The following is an 18,226-nucleotide window of genomic DNA, read 5'->3' as shown; positions in this document are numbered from 1 at the left end:
GTGGACCTTACAGGGGCGAATCCAGGCCTACTATCTGAGACTGGGTCTTGGCATCCGCTCTCGAGCTGGTGTTCTTTCGGGGTTGGGGTTGGCGAACGGACCCGCGATTTTTTTTGGACGGGACTGTTTGGACTTTGGACGACGACCGCCCGCCCGCGCCGATTCCCGCGATACCTTCGGGACCCATCCTGACGAAGCGAACCGGTTGCAGCTCTCCCCCCCCAAACATCCACCACCACCACCACAATGTTTGGGGCTTTCAGATTCACCAACCCCCTCTCCGGGGGTCTTCTTTGGTAAGCGACTACCCTATGTTGCAGTTGCGCCAAAGGTTCTACCGGAAATGCTAATCATGTCGCGGCAAACAGGAAGATCCCATGGCGCATGTCCAAGTTCCAGAAGCTCAGGCAGCGCCGCAGACTGAGGGCCGTTGACAACGTCGTCGCCACCATTGAGAACGCTCTTGCCAAGAAGGGTGAGACCGTCAAGGCGGTGGAACGCTGGAGGGCTGAGATGCCCACCGAGGCCGAGATGCTGCCCAAGGACAAGTACACCATCTTCGACCGCAAGGAGAAGAGGTACCGCAAGGGCATCCACAGTACGGGCCACCCTTGTGCATCACTTCACAGCAGTCAAAGACCAAGGCTAATACGGCATTCCTTTTCCAGAGCTTCCCAAGTGGACCCGTGTGTCCCAGAGAGTCAACCCTCCCGGTTACTAAGACCTTCGACCCGGACGATGGACGATATCGTGCAAGCATGTATATCACTTGTAACATTACGCAGCGAAATGGCATGGGTGACATTGGAGATACCGCTAACAGGACCGTTTGCTTGGGGCAAAGAAGAGGAGGCCTCCTGTCTCGTCTCGCAAAGAGACTGACTGACTTGGAGGTCCTGTCCATCATGGACACTCCTGCTCGCTCCATGTTGAGATACCACTGCAGAGAGCAGCGCAAACACGGCCAGGCGAGCATCACAGAAGAATGTGTGGAGCCATACCGAATGGATGGGAAATCAATAATTTCCCGAAATACCATAGCAAGATACCAATACAACAACGAATATCATGTCTTCCAAGGGGGTATTTGTCTTTTACGCTTCTCTGTTCCGCCTCCACTTGCCCTGAATGAACAAAATTCGTAATTTCAGAGCCGGCTTGCATATTTTGTGTCGATTTGTCATGACGACTGGTTGAATATCTGTGCACTGGATCATGATGCACTCCCTCATTGTCCCACGTAACTCCCATGCAATGACAACTCTAGCGCAAGCGGCCGTATTGTTCGTCGTTATCGTCGTAGCGCTTGTGGTCATGCTCCCTCATTCTCTCGGCCTGGATTTGCCGGCCAAGACCACCGCGGCCCTCGTCGTAGTCCTCACGGTACTCATCACGAACTTGGCCGCCCGACTTTCCACGGCCGTACTGTCGCCCTTCCTCGAAGCCTGGGTCGAGATCGGTTCGGATGATGCGCTCGTCCAACTTGGTGCCGCCAATGTACTTCATGCAATCGAGAGCGTCCTGATGGGTGTAGTATTCGACGAAGCAGAAACCGCACGGTGTCTTTTGTAAGCGATCGAGGCCCATGACCAAGCGCTTGATCTCGCCGCATTTGCTAAAGAGTTCGTAAACCTGTTCTTCGGTAGTGTAGAAGGAACTGCCGAGGTACATTCGGTTAGTTCTTGTTTCTTTTGATTTTTTTTTGATTTTTTTAATTAAGGACTGGCAGCGTGGGGCAAACTTGCAGATTGCCGACGTAGAGCGTGGTCGCATCCTTCAACGGGTCATCGAACGCTTCGGGATGCATGTTACTGTCTTCGTTTTCTCCATCGCGGTGGTCCCGGTCGTGACGTCTGTTGCGCCTATTCTGTGTTGAGTGGATGGGTCAGCGGTCGACGGGGTGCTAATTATGGACAGGAGAGATTGGCAATGTTTGGGCATGGAAATGCCGTCAGGAGCACTCACCTTGTTGAAAAAGTATGCACTTGGCCTGTCAAGGCGCTCTACGGTGCTCCTTTGGCGAGTGTTCAACATGGTTACCTGGTAGTGAAGATGGATTATCTGCTCTTGGGTGAAAGGTGCCCTGCAACTGCGAAGAAGAAGGAAAATCAAAAGCTGTCAGCCCAAGTGGAAGTTCAATGGTTTGGAGTTCTGAGACGTCGATGGGGATGATGCAGTGGTTTCCCTTGCCAATGGAATTGGACCTACCTAAGAGGTAACTTAGGTTGCCCGCTAAAGTGGAAGTACAGGCGCAGCTACTTTCTGAGCGCGACTGGTGTGCCCGTGTACCGCGACAGCAGCACTGCAGGCTTCGTTCACAGTTCAGTTCAGCTCAGGTCAGTTACACTTAGTCCTGTTGGCGCACAGTGTCACAGTGCATCGGACATCACTGCATGGCAATCCAGGTAGTCTTGGCACTGTAACGGGCGACGGAAGCCGTTGGTGGTGGGTCAGGTACCCTATCTTACGAGGTGCCCGCAAATATGACGACGGCAGGCAAGGGCAGAGCGATGGAAGCAAGGGCAGGAGGACTTGGTGGAGGCGCTTTGTCGTTGATCCAACAACCATTGCCAGCCGATTGGACCGCAATCTGGCACCCAATTTACAGGCGCGTCACAGCACAACTGTACCTACCTCGGGCTTACCATTTATAGTATGTATACAGCTAGGTCTCCGTTAAGACCTCCATTCGGCCATTCCATCCCCTCTCATCCCGGGCGGCCTGCCTGTCTCCTGTTGATCAATGACCGATGGTGTGAGACGAGGCGGCGAGCACGGTCTGGACTGAACACCGGCGGACAGTTGAAACGGACTAAAGGGCTGTGGAAGGAGTGGAAACGCGCTAAAATGAAGCTAACACGATCGATCAAGGCAAGCAACGGAAAATATACGGCATAGGCACGGAAGCGGACGCCTCTAGTGACGCCCTGGACGCCTCATTTACAGCACTGGCTCGGACTGGACAATAGTGGCATCCAGCACTCGTCCATCCACGGGCATCCATCAGGTCCGTAGCACTACACGCTAGTCAAACCTTGTTGTTACCATCCTGACCAGCCAACCGAGACCACTAGCAAACTTCGCTTTCCTGGCTTTTTCTCCCATGGGATCGATCGAGGGGCCTGCCACTTCAAAAAGGGATCCCAATCTCTCTCCTTGTCTTCCCTCCCTTGGCTTCTGTTCTACTTGCTCTTGATCACCTTTTTTTTTTTTTTTTTTCATCTTCAAAAACCGAGAACCGCCATCACATTAATAGTACCGGTACATCAAATACATACGTACCTCGACCATAGTGCGCCTGCCTACCTACATAGCCAATTACCTCCCCACCTACATACATTACTTCAGCAGAGAAAGCGAAGTGCAGCACGACGACAAAAACCGGCCCGTGCATGCTAGGACATAGCAGGACCTCAACACAAGCTACTATTTCTGCCTAGCCAGACACCAACTTCGGTTTTCATTGCGCCACACGAACCACCGTCATCTGTAGGATTCATCAGGCTCGAGTTGGATAGTATAGCGACAACAGACAGCTCTTAGCACAAAACCACCAAGCACAGTCGGGATGCCCAAAATCCGGAGCTTCTCGGCGCCCTGGCTCCAGGAGCCAAACCCCGGCCATAAGCTCTTTGAGCAGGCCGAGGAAACCAACCGGCTCCCCGCTTCGATAGCTTCCTCCAGGAACGCCAGTCAGGGACCCAATCGCACCATCGCACACCGAGGAAACGAGGTCTTTGTTGCCAGAGGAAGGGAAATCAGATGGGGAGATCTTGCCGATCTCAAAGACGCCTGGGAGGCCCAACAGTCACGGACCGGCTCCGCAAGCCACCTCAACGGAGATAGCTCCGATAGCTCCTTTGAGGTTTACGATGAGGAGACAAGCCGTCTTCCCCAGGGACCAGGCTACAGGGTATGTGGCTACAAATCCCCGAGACTCGGCGCATACGGCGCATCCAAGATGGCCACATTGGGTACTGACATGGTTTTCCTCTTCTAGGTCATCAAGACCCCTGTCGCCAGCGAGATCCGGCAGCTGGTCATCTCCCCTAACAAGGACCAGTTGGCCGTCCTGACCTCTCACACAGTCCACGTCTGTATGCTGCCCGACACGTCCCACCTCACCTCTGGAGAGACGGCCCCCTTCAAGCCCAAGTTCTGGACCGTCGGTCCTACCACTCACGTCACCTCCAAGTCTGCTGTTGTTAGCGCACTGTGGCACCCTCTGGGCGTCAATGGTAGCTGTCTCGTAACCGTGACTGAAGACGCTGTGGTTCGCGAATGGGAGCTCTCCACTATTGATCGGTGGTCCTTCGACACCCCGACCCTCGAGGTCGACCTCAAGAAGCTGGCCGACGGCACTTCATTGGACCAGGATTTCGGTGCTTCGACATCGACCAACAAAGCCTTCTCGCCCGATGACTTCGACATGAAGGTCGCTTCGGCCTGCTTTGCCTCGCGCAACTCGAATGGCTGGGCGCCCATGACTTTGTGGGTGGCCATGGCTGAGGGAGATGTTTACGCTCTGTGCCCCCTCTTGCCGCGACGCTGGTCGCCTCCTCCGACTCTCATCCCCTCGCTTTCCGTCTCTGTTGCCCAAAAGATTGAGACCCTCGAGACTGATCCGGAGGCTACTCGGGAGGAGAAGCTCCTCGCTAAGCAACAGCTAGAGTGGATGGCCGATCTCGACAACCAGGAGCCCAAACTCCTCGATGGCCCCTATGGAGAAGTCACTGAGGTGTATTCGCGCCCTTCTCGACCGGGAAGCATTCCTCGACTGCAGGGTCCCTTCGAGTTGGCCGTTGCTCCCCAAGATGAACAGGACGACGAGGTTGAGCTGAAGGACATTTTCGTCATCGGCGCTAAACGCAACACTGCCGACCTTATGATGGGCGAAGATTTTGAGCTTTATGCGGATGATGACGATAAAGATAGTCTCTCAGTGTCTGTCATTTGCCTGTTGTCGACCAGTGGACAGGTCAAGGTCTGTCTCGATATCGATGGAGTGGAGGCTCAATGGCTGCCTCCGCGGAACGCCTCGACCCGAGCTTTCCCTGATCAAGACGTTCCGTCTCTGCTCGTGTTTCACACTTTTGACACGCTCAAGCCAGCCGAAATCACGCCTGACAGTTGGCCGGTGTTCAGTGAGGATGTTACCACCCGCTATGCGTTCTACGTCACACATGCTGCTGGCATCACCTATGTCTCATTGGCTCCATGGGTTTCCCTCCTAGAGAGCGAGCTCCAGAGTGACTCTGAGGCGGGGGCTGACTTCCGGTTTGACCTCATGGCCAAGGGACAGCGTGCCGAGGTCGATCGCATCTACACACCCCAGCATGCCCAGAACGTTCTTGCTGCGGCTACGGCATTCAAGAGCTCCGATCTGGGCCACTTCGTTTTGTCCGCTACTCACAATGATCCGGTCATCATGTTCTTTGATACCCCCGAGAGCGAGTTGATGTCGGATCGTCAGGAGACCCCCGTGTCGACCGAACATGGAGAAACGCCCGAACCTCTCACAGTTTGGGAACCTCGGCCGCTGTTCCATCCTTCCGAAGTACTGAGCCGGCCCAGCACCCTGCCTCCGTGGGTGGATGCTCTGAGAACTAGCAGGAAGCGCCCGCTTATGCAGCAGGAGGTCCGGTTGTCGGTCGCCACCCTGGAAATCTTTACGGAAAGTCATCGTCTTGTCAGCTCCGAGGTGTTTGAGCTCAACAATGCCGTTGCGGAGCTCTTCAGGAAGTGTGAGGCACTGACATACGAGCTGAAGGAGCAAATCACCAAGGTTTATGAGGTCAACCAGCGGATCGAGACCATTTCTGGAGAAGGAGAGAGCAGGAGCACCAAGGAACAAAACATTTCCGAAGAAATGCTGGTCAGAAACAGGATAGATGTAATGAAGGTCAGACAGGAGAACCTCGCGCGCAGAGTAGACAACCTGCGCAAGCGTTTGGGTCAGGTTTCGACTCGGGAGTTAAGCGACAAGGAAAAGGCTTGGGCAGAGGAGGTCCGCACTTTGGCAGGTAGTATTTTGGGCGATGAGGAGGAAGAAGAAGATACTACCTCTGCATCTATCTCCACTGCCGGGAAGTCACTCAAACGCTTCGAGGAGGTCCAAACTCTTCGGGACGCCTTGTTTGAGCAAGCCCAGCAGCTTCAGAGCACGGATAGCGTTGACGGTACCGCCTCGCCGATGCCCGTGATGAAGATTCCGTCGGAGATTCGAAAGCAAAAGGTCGCGCAAGTCATGAGCTTGCTGGATCGTGAAACTGCCCTCGTAGAGGCAGTGAAGTCGCGTCTTGAAAGGTTGAGTATTGAATGAGTTCATTTCTTCGGCAGGTTCTTGTTTGGACAGTTAGATAGGATGGTAAGGGGGTTGTTTGGTTGAAACTTCTATAACAACGCCAAATAAAGTTTTTTCTCTCTTGTTTAAAAACCAAAATTATCAACATAAAAATTAAAATAAAACTCCGTCCTTGGTGTCTTGAAGCGTATTTGGTTAAGATTGTCGCAAGTGTGAACTTTCTAAAAGTCAGTAAATGATGGTTTAGGGATCGGACCAACTTCTCCCTCATGACATGAAGTCTGCCGTACTTGGTGTGCCAACAACAAGCCTTGGGTCGTATACCCAACCACAGCATTCCGGGTTTGAATCTTGGCTGCTGATTCCCCGTCATCTCGATCGGAGGTTCGACCACCTAGCGGTTAATTGCCTACGCTCTTACGCCTCATCTGCTGTGCCATCCGAATTCGTCTTGCGTTCAACATGGGTTCTAGTCGGATACTATCGTCATTTCATGGAATTGTAAGAACAAACTTCAGGGCGACAAGGATGGCTCCAGGTAGTCAAGCCATGCATCTCCCGAGGTCCTGGATCGTCTGATCTGGTCAACGTTAAACAAGCCAGACAACAACTTGTGTATCGTCAAGGGGCATGTCAACGTCTCTATTGTGTCTCCCGACCCATGTTCGTGGCTTTTGTTGGTTGTAAGTGGAAGAGAGCTATGCATATCCCGCATGTAATCAATCAACAACAACCCATACCCAGTTTCAAGGCTCCTAACTAACACAGTTCCGAATCCTGCACAACCAGAACCGGTCATTTTCACCACCTCACCAGCCCCAGTTACCGGTCAGGTTCACACGAGCGACTTCGGCGTACGACGTCCGACAGACGACAATCACTCGGAAGTCCAGTAAACCCTCAACGGCATGCCCAAACTTCAATATGTGCCTTTCCAAATTACGCTCCCCGGCTTTATTAGCTCGAGGCTACCTACCTGTGCTCGTTTCGGTGTCTCGACAGCCTCGAGCTCCAACGAGCTTGTTACCACACCATGGCCTCACTCAAGCGCCCCGTTACTGATACGTACACTATCCACTATCACGCTTATAGTTACTCCTTGATTATTGTTTTTGTTTATGCTTTCTGTGGTTGTTAAAGCTAACCCATGATCATCATTGTGCAAGGCGGCTGTGCTGGCGCGATTGTGACGGCAAGCATGCATACCCATGAATTGTAGCCTCACTTTTATCAAGATTAATTGTGTGCACGCTCTGCCGTGTCAAGTCCTGATCCATTTTTTTTTTTTTTTTGCGAGGCTCTTGCTTGAATTTTGATCATTTGGTCACTTCTTTCCATGTGACACTCAAACCAGAGACCCAGCTTACAACAGACACTCTGCTATAAATATGTTGTTGTTCCTCCAGGACAAAACACTCACAAATCTACCATGCCTACTCTAGCGTATCCTACCACGGGCTTCACAACACCCTTTTCCAAATGCTAGTGCCGTCGACTGAACCAAAGATAGTTGCGACTCCTATGATCACTGGTCAGACTAGCGATCCCACGATGGCGCCCGTTACGGATCCGTTTCCTGTCCCTGGCTTGGAAGGCTTGATCTTGAGTGAGTCATTCTACTCAGCTGGTTCACATTGCAATGCTACTTGCTATTCTCACTGAATACTGATCCTTAGGGCCTTCCACCGTCACATGTATCTAACAGGAACACATTGTACTGACCTTACTTTAGAGAACTGCAGATTCTTCAGCAGCACAGACACCGAGTTATCTCTCGTGGTCGCCAAAGAACTAGGCCAATTCAGAGCCGTGGTGCTGCAGACCAAGGAGAACTTCAGGGGTCCTCTTCTGGTCGAAACGGGACCGACCATCTACTGGGCACTCCACTCACTGATGGTCAAGTCGGCAGAGTTCGTGCAGAACTACATCCAGACCAGCGGGTACTCGATCGTTCCCAGAGCCAGGGAAACCAAAGCCGACAAGGAGGCTCATGGCCTCGGTGATTCGGAGCATGAGTCTGACGATAACCAAGGGCACGATGCTGAATCGGTCATCTTCAGGTCCACTTCATGTACCTTGCCTTGCTGCGAAACTCACAAGAAACAAACCAGAAGACCTGGGCAACGTGGAAGAAGCCTCCGATGGCGTTCCGCTTCAACTTCTCGTGAAAATAGCTACTCCCGTTCCCAATCCCGTTCCCGTTCTCGATCTCGCGGACGATGCCGACCAAGTTTGTCAATCTCTGGCCCTAAATCTGACTCCAGACGATTACGCTCGGGCGCAAGAAGCTCGTCATCTAGCCGACGCTCAAACATCTGTGTCAATTTAGGTTCGGCATACACCAGCCAAGCTGTCCCCGGACCATCGAAACCTCCTGCTAAGCGGCATAACATGCCATATTATAACCGTATGAACGGCGTGTCTGGTGTTGATTTCCCTCCTCTGCCGCCTCCACCGCCAGGGTGGCCTCTTCGGAATATGGGGTTGGATGGTGGGATTGGGAATGGAGTGAGCCACGTACCTTCTCATTATCATCCTCCTCCTCCGCCACCGCCTCCCCTTCTTCCAGACGGCTTTGCTAGTACGGGGGCTGGGAAAGAACCATGCTGGTCATTTCAGCAGTTCAACCATTTCCAGTCTCAGAATACAAGTCCTCATGGACAAGCGATGAGGCCGACGGACCAGTACTTGGGGCCTAGGATCCGGCATGTGCAATTGCCCTCACAAACAATTCCTGCTACTACGGCTACCCAGTCAGTACCGCCGGCTTTTTCAGCAATTGGTGATGTTGTGGCTGGAAGTAATTCCAAACCCAATGGTCATTTGTTAAAGCCAGATCAGTCTCAGCATCATATACCGCCGCCACCACCGCCGCCGCCTCCCTTTCCACCAATGTCTCGGGTAGTCAATCATGTCTATGGTTCAACACCCTGGCACGTCCAGAGATCGAGGGCATATACCACAGCTGGAATCATTCCTCCTCCACCGCCACCTCCACCACCACCACCGCCTCCTCCTACTTCCATTCATGTACCCGCCTCTTCCTCTACCTCTTCCTCTTCCTCGGCAACAACCACCATAACACCCAATGCTTCTCCAAATCTACCATCTGTTGCATCCCGCCTTTTCCAAGGGACATCTAGCACCACCTCCTCTTCCCCTTCTGCCCCTTCCATCTCCACCTTTATGTTTTCTTCTCCCAACCCCACCGCCAACCAGAACTCCATCACAATCCCATGCTGCTCCTCCTGTGGCGAAAGCAACAACAAGAACAAGCCTACCTACCTCTACCACCCCACCAGTCCTCATAACCATAGGATTCCCCTCCCAAATCGACGGCCCCTCCCGCCTCACCATCCTGTGTTCTCTTCCCCGCCTTACCGTTGCCTCAATCCAAGCTGTGGTTCTTGAAACCATTGACAGACATAGTTTATCTCTGAAGGGGTTTGGTTCGAACCCAGGGAAAGAAGAAAGCAAAGAAGACAGCAAAGTAAGGATCAGTGCTATCAAGGCCATAGTACCCGGTGCTTCTGCATATAGCGATGGGCCTGATGATGATGAGCCAACAGGTGAAAGTGATTCAGGAGGGAGGAGCAAATGGAGGAGGGAAAGCAAGGTGGTGGTGGATATAACTGAGTTCGATAAGGATACGCAGCTGGGATTTTTGTTTGGTCATTGTCATCATCATCATTGTCATCATCAAGAAGAAAAAAATTAATGGAAAGGATAAAAGTGAAGTGGTCGTGGCTAGGTTTGAGGTCGAGGTGGTTGTTGAGCATGAGCGGAGTGAAGGACGCGGTGGTTCTATGTCTTTGTGGTCGCATGGTGCTACTTTTTGGAGCTACAATGGGGGGGGATTGGGCTGGGACCGAGACCAGGACTGATGGGTTCAACTTTTCCCGGTACGATGCCTCCTCTTGGTCCTGGGGGGCCATGAGGAGCTCGATTGGTCAGAGTGATTTAGATGGTTGTTCACTGTTTGAGTGATGCGTTGCAAGAGGAGGGTGAGGTCTCAAGGTGGGAATGGGTCAACTTGTTTCGTGGTGGTGTATTTTTATTCTCCCTTTTTGGATTGTTTTTCCTTCATTTTTCTGTCGCTGTTTGACCCTTGTGGTCATGCACACCCTATTAAGCCTGCTTTCTAGTCCATTTTGGCTTCTCAAGTTCTCACAACTCATTTTCGTCATTGTCTCTTTGGCTTTCTGTTGGATATTAAGCGAGGAGGTTCATGATGTTTTGGCATTGGTAAACCGAACCGATTCTCATCGATAAGCTAGGAGTGATTTGATGCTAGGTCAATGAAGTGTGCATATTCTGTCTAGATCCGTCTCTGTGTTACTGTGTAAGTCCTGCAGTTAAGTTGAACGCCACATTCCCTGTGGACTTCAGATCTCAGAAGAAATAGCCGTGAAACCTGGCAAGATATATTAACACAGAAAATCACCATATAACCGCCGGTCTAAGAAAGCAGAGGACTCGAATCTTCGATCACATGTCGTGCCACTCTTCACGGTATGTACTCTCACCGAAAAGGGTGGTACCTCGTCTTCGGGATCCGGCTAGTTGCCTTGGTGACGGAACATGTCGTGAAACTTATTTCCATATGATTGATTGATGAATTGAGTGATGCAATGTATTTCGACTGCAGCGTGTTCGACCTCGGTTCATGGATGTCACGTTGTCTGCCAGGGTTAACTTCGAGCAAATATCGTGCGTGCGGGCAGCACGACAGATCTGTGGTCGTCTAGATGCGGATGGGTCACTGCATGGGCGTGAGTCTCGTTTCTCTGTTTAATTGACGCTGTCACATGTTAAACAATCTTCGCGAACATTGCAGGGTGACTTTGTGTAGTACACTTCTTTCGAGTCCAAAAACTTTGTGTTGTGTTGTGTTGTGTCTGGCATCGATGTCTTTTTTCGGGAACCCTTTGTGGCAGACCTTCAAGCCTTGTTATCTCCTGCTGATGACTGAAAGAATGGGTGGTCGTTAAAAGAAGCTCAGCTGCGATCAGCAATGCATTGTACTGTCGATCATCTCTGCGTCGAGGCCTAGGCCTTGCTTGGATCAGCAGCGTTCGGGGCTGACACATTCTGTCAGAGCACATGCGTGGTTTCGGTTTGGAGGCCCGCCCAATACCTACCTATCGTCGGATCATAACATGGAAGCCGTCTGAGATTTCAAAGCGAGTCCAGAGTGAGTGATGCCTGCCAACTGCCTGCTTGCCTACCTGCAGCTCTCGCGTGGCCTCTACCTTCTGCCTGCCCAGCGTCATCCGAGCATTCCCGCGGCTATATAAGATCTTTGTCCTGTTCACCTTCCCGTGGTTCGTTGGTGTAACGAGCAACATTCTTGAGGTGGAAATTCCACTTCGGTCACGGCCTTTAGGAAGATACCGGTTCGAGTCCGGTACGGACCACACTTTTCTTTTTTTCCTTTTTGCTCTGTCTGTTTTTTCGGCTGGCTAAAGAACCGCTGGTCACAGTCGCAGATACTTCGGTATCGTGATGCAACATGACGATGGCACATCCATCTGGTAACGTGTCTTCGGCGTGTGAAACATGGCGGAGCAAGACCCGCTATCGCTATACCACGTATGGGCTGCACAATGAGCTCCCCTCTCAATAGAAAATTGAAGAGAGGTGGACTGCTTGGGCCGGTGGCTCTCGAAAGCGCAAGTGTCAGGTTATGCGACCTGCGTCAATCACCTTGGGATACAAGCGGGGCTGTCGTCGAGGATCGCGTTCATGTGTGATCGGGCTGTCTCGTTCGTGCTGTCTATTTTCGTCAACTCGCAATGATCGTTGTGCAAGTCCATTGCCCCTATGATATTGCCTACTCGATATACCCCGTGCTCCAAATATTCAACCCAACCTTGACCCCTTTCTCGACTGGCAAGCCAGCATGCCACGCCTCAACCCATCCTCTGCCAGTGCCATCCGACCGGAAATTCTCCCAGTAGACAGCATTGCCCGGAATAACTTTGAAAGTCACGCCCAATTCGGGTGTTTGTTCCAGTCCATCTCCTTTGTTGGCCGTTTTCCCGGGACATTCAATAAAAGCACACCATCGTGAATCCTTCGACCTCTTCATGCGGGGAAACTCGGTACCACCACCCACCAGGCTGCCATCACCATCGTCGACCCAGACCATGAAGCTGCTGACACGGCCCCAGCCCCCACGATTGGAGCTCCAGTCGAAGTGGTGGTTGTAGTGGCCACCCTGGCGATACCGCTGGGTACGCAGCCTCTCGATGAAGACGTTTTCCCTCCAGCCCTGGATCTCGCGGGCGCGGTTCTCGATGCACCGGACGCGGTCGGTACGGGGGATCACGGCCACTTCGGAGTCACGGACTGTGGTGTTGCGGTGGGTTGTCTGGCCGCCATCGCTGGTGGTGGTGGAGGGTTCGAAGAGAGGTTCACTTGGGTGGGGTGTCAGTAACCGATTCTTGGCAGAGGAGCTCTCTCGTCTAAGTAGGCCAATGGGTGTGTTGATGGATACTAACCTAATGCCAAGCAAATGCTCTCGCTCGTCAAGACTTAGGAAGTTCTCGATGTAGAGCACCAATGGCTCCCTTGAGTAGACATGGACCACAGGCGCGGGAGTGTGGGGCATGCATTGTAACGATGAGTTGCCCTCCAACGCAATTAGATCTTCTCTAAGGTTGAGTGTGGACAGCGGAATCCGATGAAGTTGCGGGATCTGGCCGGGACATTGGTGCGGATTCACATTGGAAAATAAAAGATTGTTGAGAGGACTGTTGAAGACAATGAGAATGCCGATTAAAGCGACTGCATAAGACAACATTTTCGCAAACCACTGTGTTCAAATCCGCGCCTCAGTAGGATGCATTTCTTACACAGAGGCACAAAGCGGGCTTGGCCGGTGACGTTGGACCAACTTGCAAAAAGTTGTGTATTGGGAGAAGACCGCCGCCGACCATCATCAAGCCCGGAAATGGTATGCACCGCGTTAGGACGGAGAGAGGCGCAGTCCAGATAAGCTTCGTGCCGACGGCAAGCGGGGGATTGGTAGAGTGACAAGGGACTCATGTTTTCGACTTGAAACAGCGTGTGATTGTCAAGGATGGTGCGTCCAGGACAGTCCTCATTTCCTCCATGTTTTACAAGGGATGTGGCGAGCCGAAGCATTGGGTTTACACAGAGTTGACAAGGCAGCCGGGATGAGCCTTTGATTAGTGTCAAGGCAGCTAATATGTATGGAGATAGGAAAGCGAGAATTGAGTTCAGAGAGCATCGTGAAAAAGGAAAAGGAACAAAGGAGGGGGAGGGGGAGGGGCTTTTAAAAGTTGTAAACAGATCAGCAGAGCCCATGCATACCTGTAGTGTATGTACATGCATGCCCGCCAGGTTTGCCGCATGGTTGTACAGCTGCCAGGCTATCCCTTCTTAGAATTTGTTTCAAGTTCTATTTTCAACAAAGCGAAGGCCCATTGGCCTAATGGCTAAGGCGTCAGATTTCGGCTCTGAAGATTGCGCGTTCGAGTCGCGTGTGGGTCGCTTTAACTTTTTGTTTTTTTTTCTTTCACATTCTATACTTTTTGTATCCTATCCCGTGGACTTGGCATTTTTCACATGTTTCTCAAAACAACAAGGCTTCCCCTTCCACTCACAGCAGTGGAGTCAGCCCTGTCCTCTTTTCCCCAGCTCTCCCCTCCTCATTTTATCTCATCTGCCACGGGTGTAGCACCATCTCTCTTGGCTGTTACAAGTCAAGGCGTACTTCGGCCGCCAAGTCGGTGACGGGTTGCGAATTCGATCCTTTTCCAAGTTTTGTTCTGGGAATCATCTTCAATGTTCGTCCCGAAACAGGACCCCCTTTTACCTTCTCTGATTCTAGAAAGGCGGGCATAATGACAAGGGCCTGCTAATAAACACTGCCGACCTTTGCGTGACCACTCGGTGCCAAGCAACTGAAGCGACCCAGGTTCCTGGATTGAGCCTCCCGCCGTGCCGTCAGCCGTTTCCCAAAAAGTATTCGGGGGCGTTACCTCCGGGCCGCGACGACATCCGCCTTCCCGACCGGCGGCTGTCCTCCAGCGGCCGCTAACTGGTCACTTGCCCCCCCCTTTCCCTCGTCATCCTAACATTACAGTCCCATTGCAGCAATCTGCCGTTTGTTGCAGACGCGCGCGGGGTCTGCAACCATCACCAACTATACCCAATGGAGCTGAACGGAGCAAGACGGCCTCAACCGCACCAGGCTCCGTCTTCTTGACGTGCTCACCATAGTACCTTGGAACCATTGTCGGAACATGTCTCCTGGCCTCTATTGGGACTTCATTCCGTCTGACTTGGGTGGAGACTTTACCCGCATCTTGATGGCAAGGGAAACCAGCTCGCGTCGATAGACCTAATTAGGCCTTTGGAAAGACGGGTTGGCATCGAAGACCTTCCCAGACTGGCTTCGCTGACAAGGAAGACAACCGCGATCATGATCCCTCCCGCTGGCTAACCGGCTGGCTGGTTTCGAAGAGGGGATGCCCACCATGCGGTAGCCTCCTCTTCGCCTTCATTCCGCTCTGGTTCACATCCCCAAACGTAAACTGCTCGTTCTAACCCCTGGATCATGGTGAGCGCGAGGTAACCATACTACTCATTCCATGGGTCTGCGCTGGTATGCAAGATCTTGGCTTCATCCCTCCAAAGCCGCAATTTCGGACAGGGTTTGCCGCCCCTTCCATCTATCGGAAGTTTTGCATCAACACTCCTTTTCGGTCACCTCAACATCAGGACTTCTGCTTTCGGCCGCGTACCCCCCTAGACCGTAGATTATGTATATAGGGAGTCCATGGAACCCTCCATCATGGCCTTCTTTCTTTCTTCCCATCGCGCACCAACCGTGTGAAGTGGCCTTCTAGAACTTACTGTACAAGATGAGGACCACCTCGGCCTTTCTCAGCGGCCTGGCGGCGGTGGCTTCATGTAAGTAAACAATGACACAACGAGCCACTCATACCGCTCAACAATACTGACGTGGCGATTCTCAGTGCTGTCGCCCGCCTTCGCCCAAACCGCTCCCAAGACCTTCACTCATCCTGATACCGGCATTGTCTTCAACACATGGAGTGCTTCCGATTCCCAGACCAAAGGTGGCTTCACTGTTGGTATGGCTCTGCCGTCAAATGCTCTTACTACCGACGCGACTGAATTCATCGGTTATCTGGTATGTTTTGGTGGGAAAGGAAGAAAAACTAGCCAGTGTCCTCCTGTACTGACCTTTACGATCAGGAATGCTCCTCCGCCAAGAATGGTGCCAATAGCGGTTGGTGCGGTGTTTCTCTCAGAGGCGCCATGACCAACAATCTACTCATTACCGCCTGGCCTTCTGACGGAGAAGTCTACACCAATCTCATGTTCGCCACGGGTTACGCCATGCCCAAGAACTACGCTGGTGACGCCAAGATCACCCAGATCGCGTCCAGCGTGAACGCTACCCACTTCACCCTTGTCTTTAGGTGCCAGAACTGTTTGTCATGGGACCAAGACGGTGTCACCGGCGGCATTTCTACCAGCAATAAGGGGGCCCAGCTCGGTTGGGTCCAGGCGTTCCCCTCTCCCGGCAACCCGACTTGCCCTACCCAGATCACTCTCAGTCAGCATGACAACGGTATGGGCCAGTGGGGAGCTGCCTTTGACAGCAACATTGCCAATCCCTCTTATACTGCATGGGCTGCCAAGGCCACCAAGACCGTTACCGGTACTTGCAGTGGTCCAGTCACGACCAGTATTGCCGCCACTCCTGTTCCCACTGGCGTTTCTTTTGACTACATTGTCGTTGGTGGTGGTGCCGGTGGTATTCCCGTCGCTGACAAGCTCAGCGAGTCCGGTAAGAGCGTGCTGCTCATCGAGAAGGGTTTCGCTTCCACTGGTGAGCATGGTGGTACTCTGAAGCCCGAGTGGCTGAATAATACATCCCTTACTCGCTTCGATGTTCCCGGTCTTTGCAACCAGATCTGGAAAGACTCGGATGGCATTGCCTGCTCCGATACCGATCAGATGGCCGGCTGCGTGCTCGGCGGTGGTACCGCCATCAACGCCGGTCTCTGGTACAAGCCCTACACCAAGGACTGGGACTACCTCTTCCCCTCTGGCTGGAAGGGCAGCGATATCGCCGGTGCTACCAGCAGAGCCCTCTCCCGCATTCCGGGTACCACCACTCCTTCTCAGGATGGAAAGCGCTACCTTCAGCAGGGTTTCGAGGTTCTTGCCAACGGCCTCAAGGCGAGCGGCTGGAAGGAGGTCGATTCCCTCAAGGACAGCGAGCAGAAGAACCGCACTTTCTCCCACACCTCATACATGTACATCAATGGCGAGCGTGGCGGTCCTCTAGCGACTTACCTCGTCAGCGCCAAGAAGCGCAGCAACTTCAAGCTGTGGCTCAACACCGCTGTCAAGCGCGTCATCCGTGAGGGCGGCCACATTACCGGTGTGGAGGTTGAGGCCTTCCGCAACGGCGGCTACTCCGGAATCATCCCCGTCACCAACACCACCGGCCGCGTCGTTCTTTCCGCCGGCACCTTCGGCAGCGCCAAGATCCTTCTCCGTTCCGGCATTGGCCCCAAGGACCAGCTCGAGGTGGTCAAGGCCTCCGCCGACGGCCCTACCATGGTCAGCAACTCGTCCTGGATTGACCTCCCCGTCGGCCACAACCTGGTTGACCACACCAACACCGACACCGTCATCCAGCACAACAACGTGACCTTCTACGACTTTTACAAGGCTTGGGACAACCCCAACACGACCGACATGAACCTGTACCTCAATGGGCGCTCCGGCATCTTCGCCCAGGCCGCGCCCAACATTGGCCCCTTGTTCTGGGAGGAGATCACGGGCGCCGACGGCATCGTCCGTCAGCTGCACTGGACCGCCCGCGTCGAGGGCAGCTTCGAGACCCCCGACGGCTACGCCATGACCATGAGCCAGTACCTTGGCCGTGGCGCCACCTCGCGCGGCCGCATGACCCTCAGCCCTACCCTCAACACCGTCGTGTCTGACCTCCCGTACCTCAAGGACCCCAACGACAAGGCCGCTGTCGTTCAGGGTATCGTCAACCTCCAGAAGGCTCTCGCCAACGTCAAGGGTCTCACCTGGGCTTACCCTAGCGCCAACCAGACGGCTGCTGATTTTGTTGACAAGGTAAGCTGTCTCTCCTCCTTCTTTCCCTTTTAACCTCACCCCTTACTAACTCCGTATCCTCCAGCAACCCGTAACCTACCAATCCCGCCGCTCCAACCACTGGATGGGCACCAACAAGATGGGCACCGACGACGGCCGCAGCGGCGGCACCGCAGTCGTCGACACCAACACGCGCGTCTATGGCACCGACAACCTGTACGTGGTGGACGCCTCGATTTTCCCCGGTGTGCCGACCACCAACCCTACCGCCTACATTGTCGTCGCCGCTGAGCATGCCGCGGCCAAAATCCTGGCGCAACCCGCCAACGAGGCCGTTCCCAAGTGGGGCTGGTGCGGCGGGCCGACGTATACTGGCAGCCAGACGTGCCAGGCGCCATATAAGTGCGAGAAGCAGAATGATTGGTATTGGCAGTGTGTGTAGATGACAGAGGGTGATAGGTAGCTTGAGGGAGTTCAGAGAATGGGGGCGAGGAGAAAATGGTTGTTGGTAGGATGGGTCTCTTCTGTTTTTGGTGATAAAGGTGTCTGTCTGTCTCTAGAGGAGACTCTTCGCTTCTTCTGTAAATACTTGACGTATCGTTGAACATATCTAACTAACATGTACATACATATTTTCAATCCATTTATCATTCTGTTCACATCATAGTTTCCTGTGGTATTTGAAACGTGCAAACTAGTCTCACTTGCATTCTGAGAATGACAGTCACAGCAGCACGGAACGAAAGTAAAAAGTCATAATCTTCGTTTCCATACCATTTCTCATCA

General features: G+C 53.0%; 6 protein-coding genes and 1 non-coding gene across 8 annotated transcripts; 5 read left to right on the top strand and 2 right to left on the bottom strand.

The window, feature by feature from the left end:
• The first annotated feature begins 57 nt into the window (after nucleotides 1-57).
• NCU00211 (mitochondrial ribosomal protein subunit L31) lies at nucleotides 58-1,113 on the top strand. The gene is made up of 3 exons (XM_011395485.1): nucleotides 58-296; nucleotides 369-598; nucleotides 669-1,113. The coding sequence occupies exons 1-3, from the start codon at nucleotides 247-249 to the stop codon at nucleotides 719-721; spliced, it is 333 nt and encodes a 110-aa protein (XP_011393787.1). The 5' UTR covers nucleotides 58-246; the 3' UTR covers nucleotides 722-1,113.
• Nucleotides 783-2,225, bottom strand: NCU00210 (nuclear cap binding protein subunit 2). The gene is made up of 3 exons (XM_951502.2): nucleotides 1,966-2,225; nucleotides 1,746-1,867; nucleotides 783-1,657 (listed from the first exon to the last, which is right to left on the bottom strand). The coding sequence occupies exons 1-3, from the start codon at nucleotides 2,032-2,034 to the stop codon at nucleotides 1,264-1,266; spliced, it is 585 nt and encodes a 194-aa protein (XP_956595.2). The 5' UTR covers nucleotides 2,035-2,225; the 3' UTR covers nucleotides 783-1,263.
• A 1,000-nt stretch (nucleotides 2,226-3,225) lies between these two features.
• On the top strand, nucleotides 3,226-6,473 carry NCU00209 (hypothetical protein). The gene is made up of 2 exons (XM_951501.2): nucleotides 3,226-3,913; nucleotides 4,001-6,473. Exons 1-2 carry the CDS (start codon nucleotides 3,569-3,571, stop codon nucleotides 6,320-6,322), a joined length of 2,667 nt encoding a protein of 888 aa, XP_956594.1. The 5' UTR covers nucleotides 3,226-3,568; the 3' UTR covers nucleotides 6,323-6,473.
• Nucleotides 6,474-7,855: 1,382 nt separating this feature from the next.
• Nucleotides 7,856-9,715, top strand: NCU00208 (hypothetical protein; the record flags this gene model as incomplete). Its single annotated transcript, XM_951500.1, has 3 exons — nucleotides 7,856-7,910; nucleotides 8,037-8,375; nucleotides 8,634-9,715. 3 exons carry the CDS (start codon nucleotides 7,856-7,858, stop codon nucleotides 9,713-9,715), a joined length of 1,476 nt encoding a protein of 491 aa, XP_956593.1.
• A 1,468-nt stretch (nucleotides 9,716-11,183) lies between these two features.
• NCU00207 lies at nucleotides 11,184-13,300 on the bottom strand. Of its 2 annotated transcripts, XM_011395483.1 has the most exons (4): nucleotides 12,808-13,300; nucleotides 12,142-12,723; nucleotides 11,446-12,080; nucleotides 11,184-11,385 (listed from the first exon to the last, which is right to left on the bottom strand). In XM_011395483.1, exons 1-3 carry the CDS (start codon nucleotides 13,107-13,109, stop codon nucleotides 11,984-11,986), a joined length of 981 nt encoding a protein of 326 aa, XP_011393785.1. In that variant the 5' UTR covers nucleotides 13,110-13,300; the 3' UTR covers nucleotides 11,184-11,385; nucleotides 11,446-11,983. The 2 variants fall into 2 exon arrangements, with proteins under 2 accessions (XP_011393785.1, XP_011393786.1); XM_011395484.1 differs by lacking the exon at nucleotides 11,184-11,385 and having other exon boundaries at nucleotides 11,714-12,723; nucleotides 12,808-13,253.
• A 449-nt stretch (nucleotides 13,301-13,749) lies between these two features.
• On the top strand, nucleotides 13,750-13,822 carry NCU15236. The gene has a single exon. It is a non-coding gene; the product is annotated as a tRNA-Arg (tRNA).
• A 323-nt stretch (nucleotides 13,823-14,145) lies between these two features.
• cdh-1 (cellobiose dehydrogenase-1) lies at nucleotides 14,146-18,098 on the top strand. Its single transcript, XM_951498.2, has 4 exons — nucleotides 14,146-15,247; nucleotides 15,313-15,488; nucleotides 15,554-17,461; nucleotides 17,526-18,098. Exons 1-4 carry the CDS (start codon nucleotides 15,199-15,201, stop codon nucleotides 17,880-17,882), a joined length of 2,490 nt encoding a protein of 829 aa, XP_956591.1. The 5' UTR covers nucleotides 14,146-15,198; the 3' UTR covers nucleotides 17,883-18,098.
• Nucleotides 18,099-18,226: the final 128 nt, after the last annotated feature.

The sequence above is a fragment of the Neurospora crassa genome, linkage group III (genome assembly GCF_000182925.2).
Source record: "Neurospora crassa OR74A linkage group III, whole genome shotgun sequence".
Classification (NCBI taxonomy): Eukaryota; Fungi; Ascomycota; class Sordariomycetes; order Sordariales; family Sordariaceae; genus Neurospora; species Neurospora crassa.
Note: the sequence above shows the minus strand (reverse complement) of the source record. Positions and strands in the feature narration are given on the sequence as shown.

Bases quoted from the DNA above. Each gene is read 5' to 3' on its own strand.
- NCU00211 (XM_011395485.1), top strand. From the start codon at position 247: ATGTTTGGGGCTTTCAGATTCACCAACCCCCTCTCCGGGGGTCTTCTT. The intron at 297-368 runs GTAAGCGACTAC...CGCGGCAAACAG, and splicing joins CTCTCCGGGGGTCTTCTTTG to GAAGATCCCATGGCGCATGT. The intron at 599-668 runs GTACGGGCCACC...TTCCTTTTCCAG, and splicing joins GTACCGCAAGGGCATCCACA to AGCTTCCCAAGTGGACCCGT.
- NCU00210 (XM_951502.2), bottom strand. From the start codon at position 2,034: ATGTTGAACACTCGCCAAAGGAGCACCGTAGAGCGCCTTGACAGGCCA. The intron at 1,868-1,965 runs GTGAGTGCTCCT...CACTCAACACAG, and splicing joins GTGCATACTTTTTCAACAAG to AATAGGCGCAACAGACGTCA. The intron at 1,658-1,745 runs GCAAGTTTGCCC...GTACCTCGGCAG, and splicing joins ACGCTCTACGTCGGCAATCT to TTCCTTCTACACTACCGAAG.
- NCU00209 (XM_951501.2), top strand. From the start codon at position 3,569: ATGCCCAAAATCCGGAGCTTCTCGGCGCCCTGGCTCCAGGAGCCAAAC. The intron at 3,914-4,000 runs GTATGTGGCTAC...TTCCTCTTCTAG, and splicing joins CCCAGGGACCAGGCTACAGG to GTCATCAAGACCCCTGTCGC.
- NCU00207 (XM_011395483.1), bottom strand. From the start codon at position 13,109: ATGTTGTCTTATGCAGTCGCTTTAATCGGCATTCTCATTGTCTTCAAC. The intron at 12,724-12,807 runs GTTAGTATCCAT...ACCCCACCCAAG, and splicing joins GAGCATTTGCTTGGCATTAG to TGAACCTCTCTTCGAACCCT. The intron at 12,081-12,141 runs GTAGGCAATATC...TGACGAAAATAG, and splicing joins TGGAGCACGGGGTATATCGA to ACAGCACGAACGAGACAGCC.
- cdh-1 (XM_951498.2), top strand. From the start codon at position 15,199: ATGAGGACCACCTCGGCCTTTCTCAGCGGCCTGGCGGCGGTGGCTTCA. The intron at 15,248-15,312 runs GTAAGTAAACAA...GGCGATTCTCAG, and splicing joins CCTGGCGGCGGTGGCTTCAT to TGCTGTCGCCCGCCTTCGCC. The intron at 17,462-17,525 runs GTAAGCTGTCTC...CGTATCCTCCAG, and splicing joins CTGCTGATTTTGTTGACAAG to CAACCCGTAACCTACCAATC.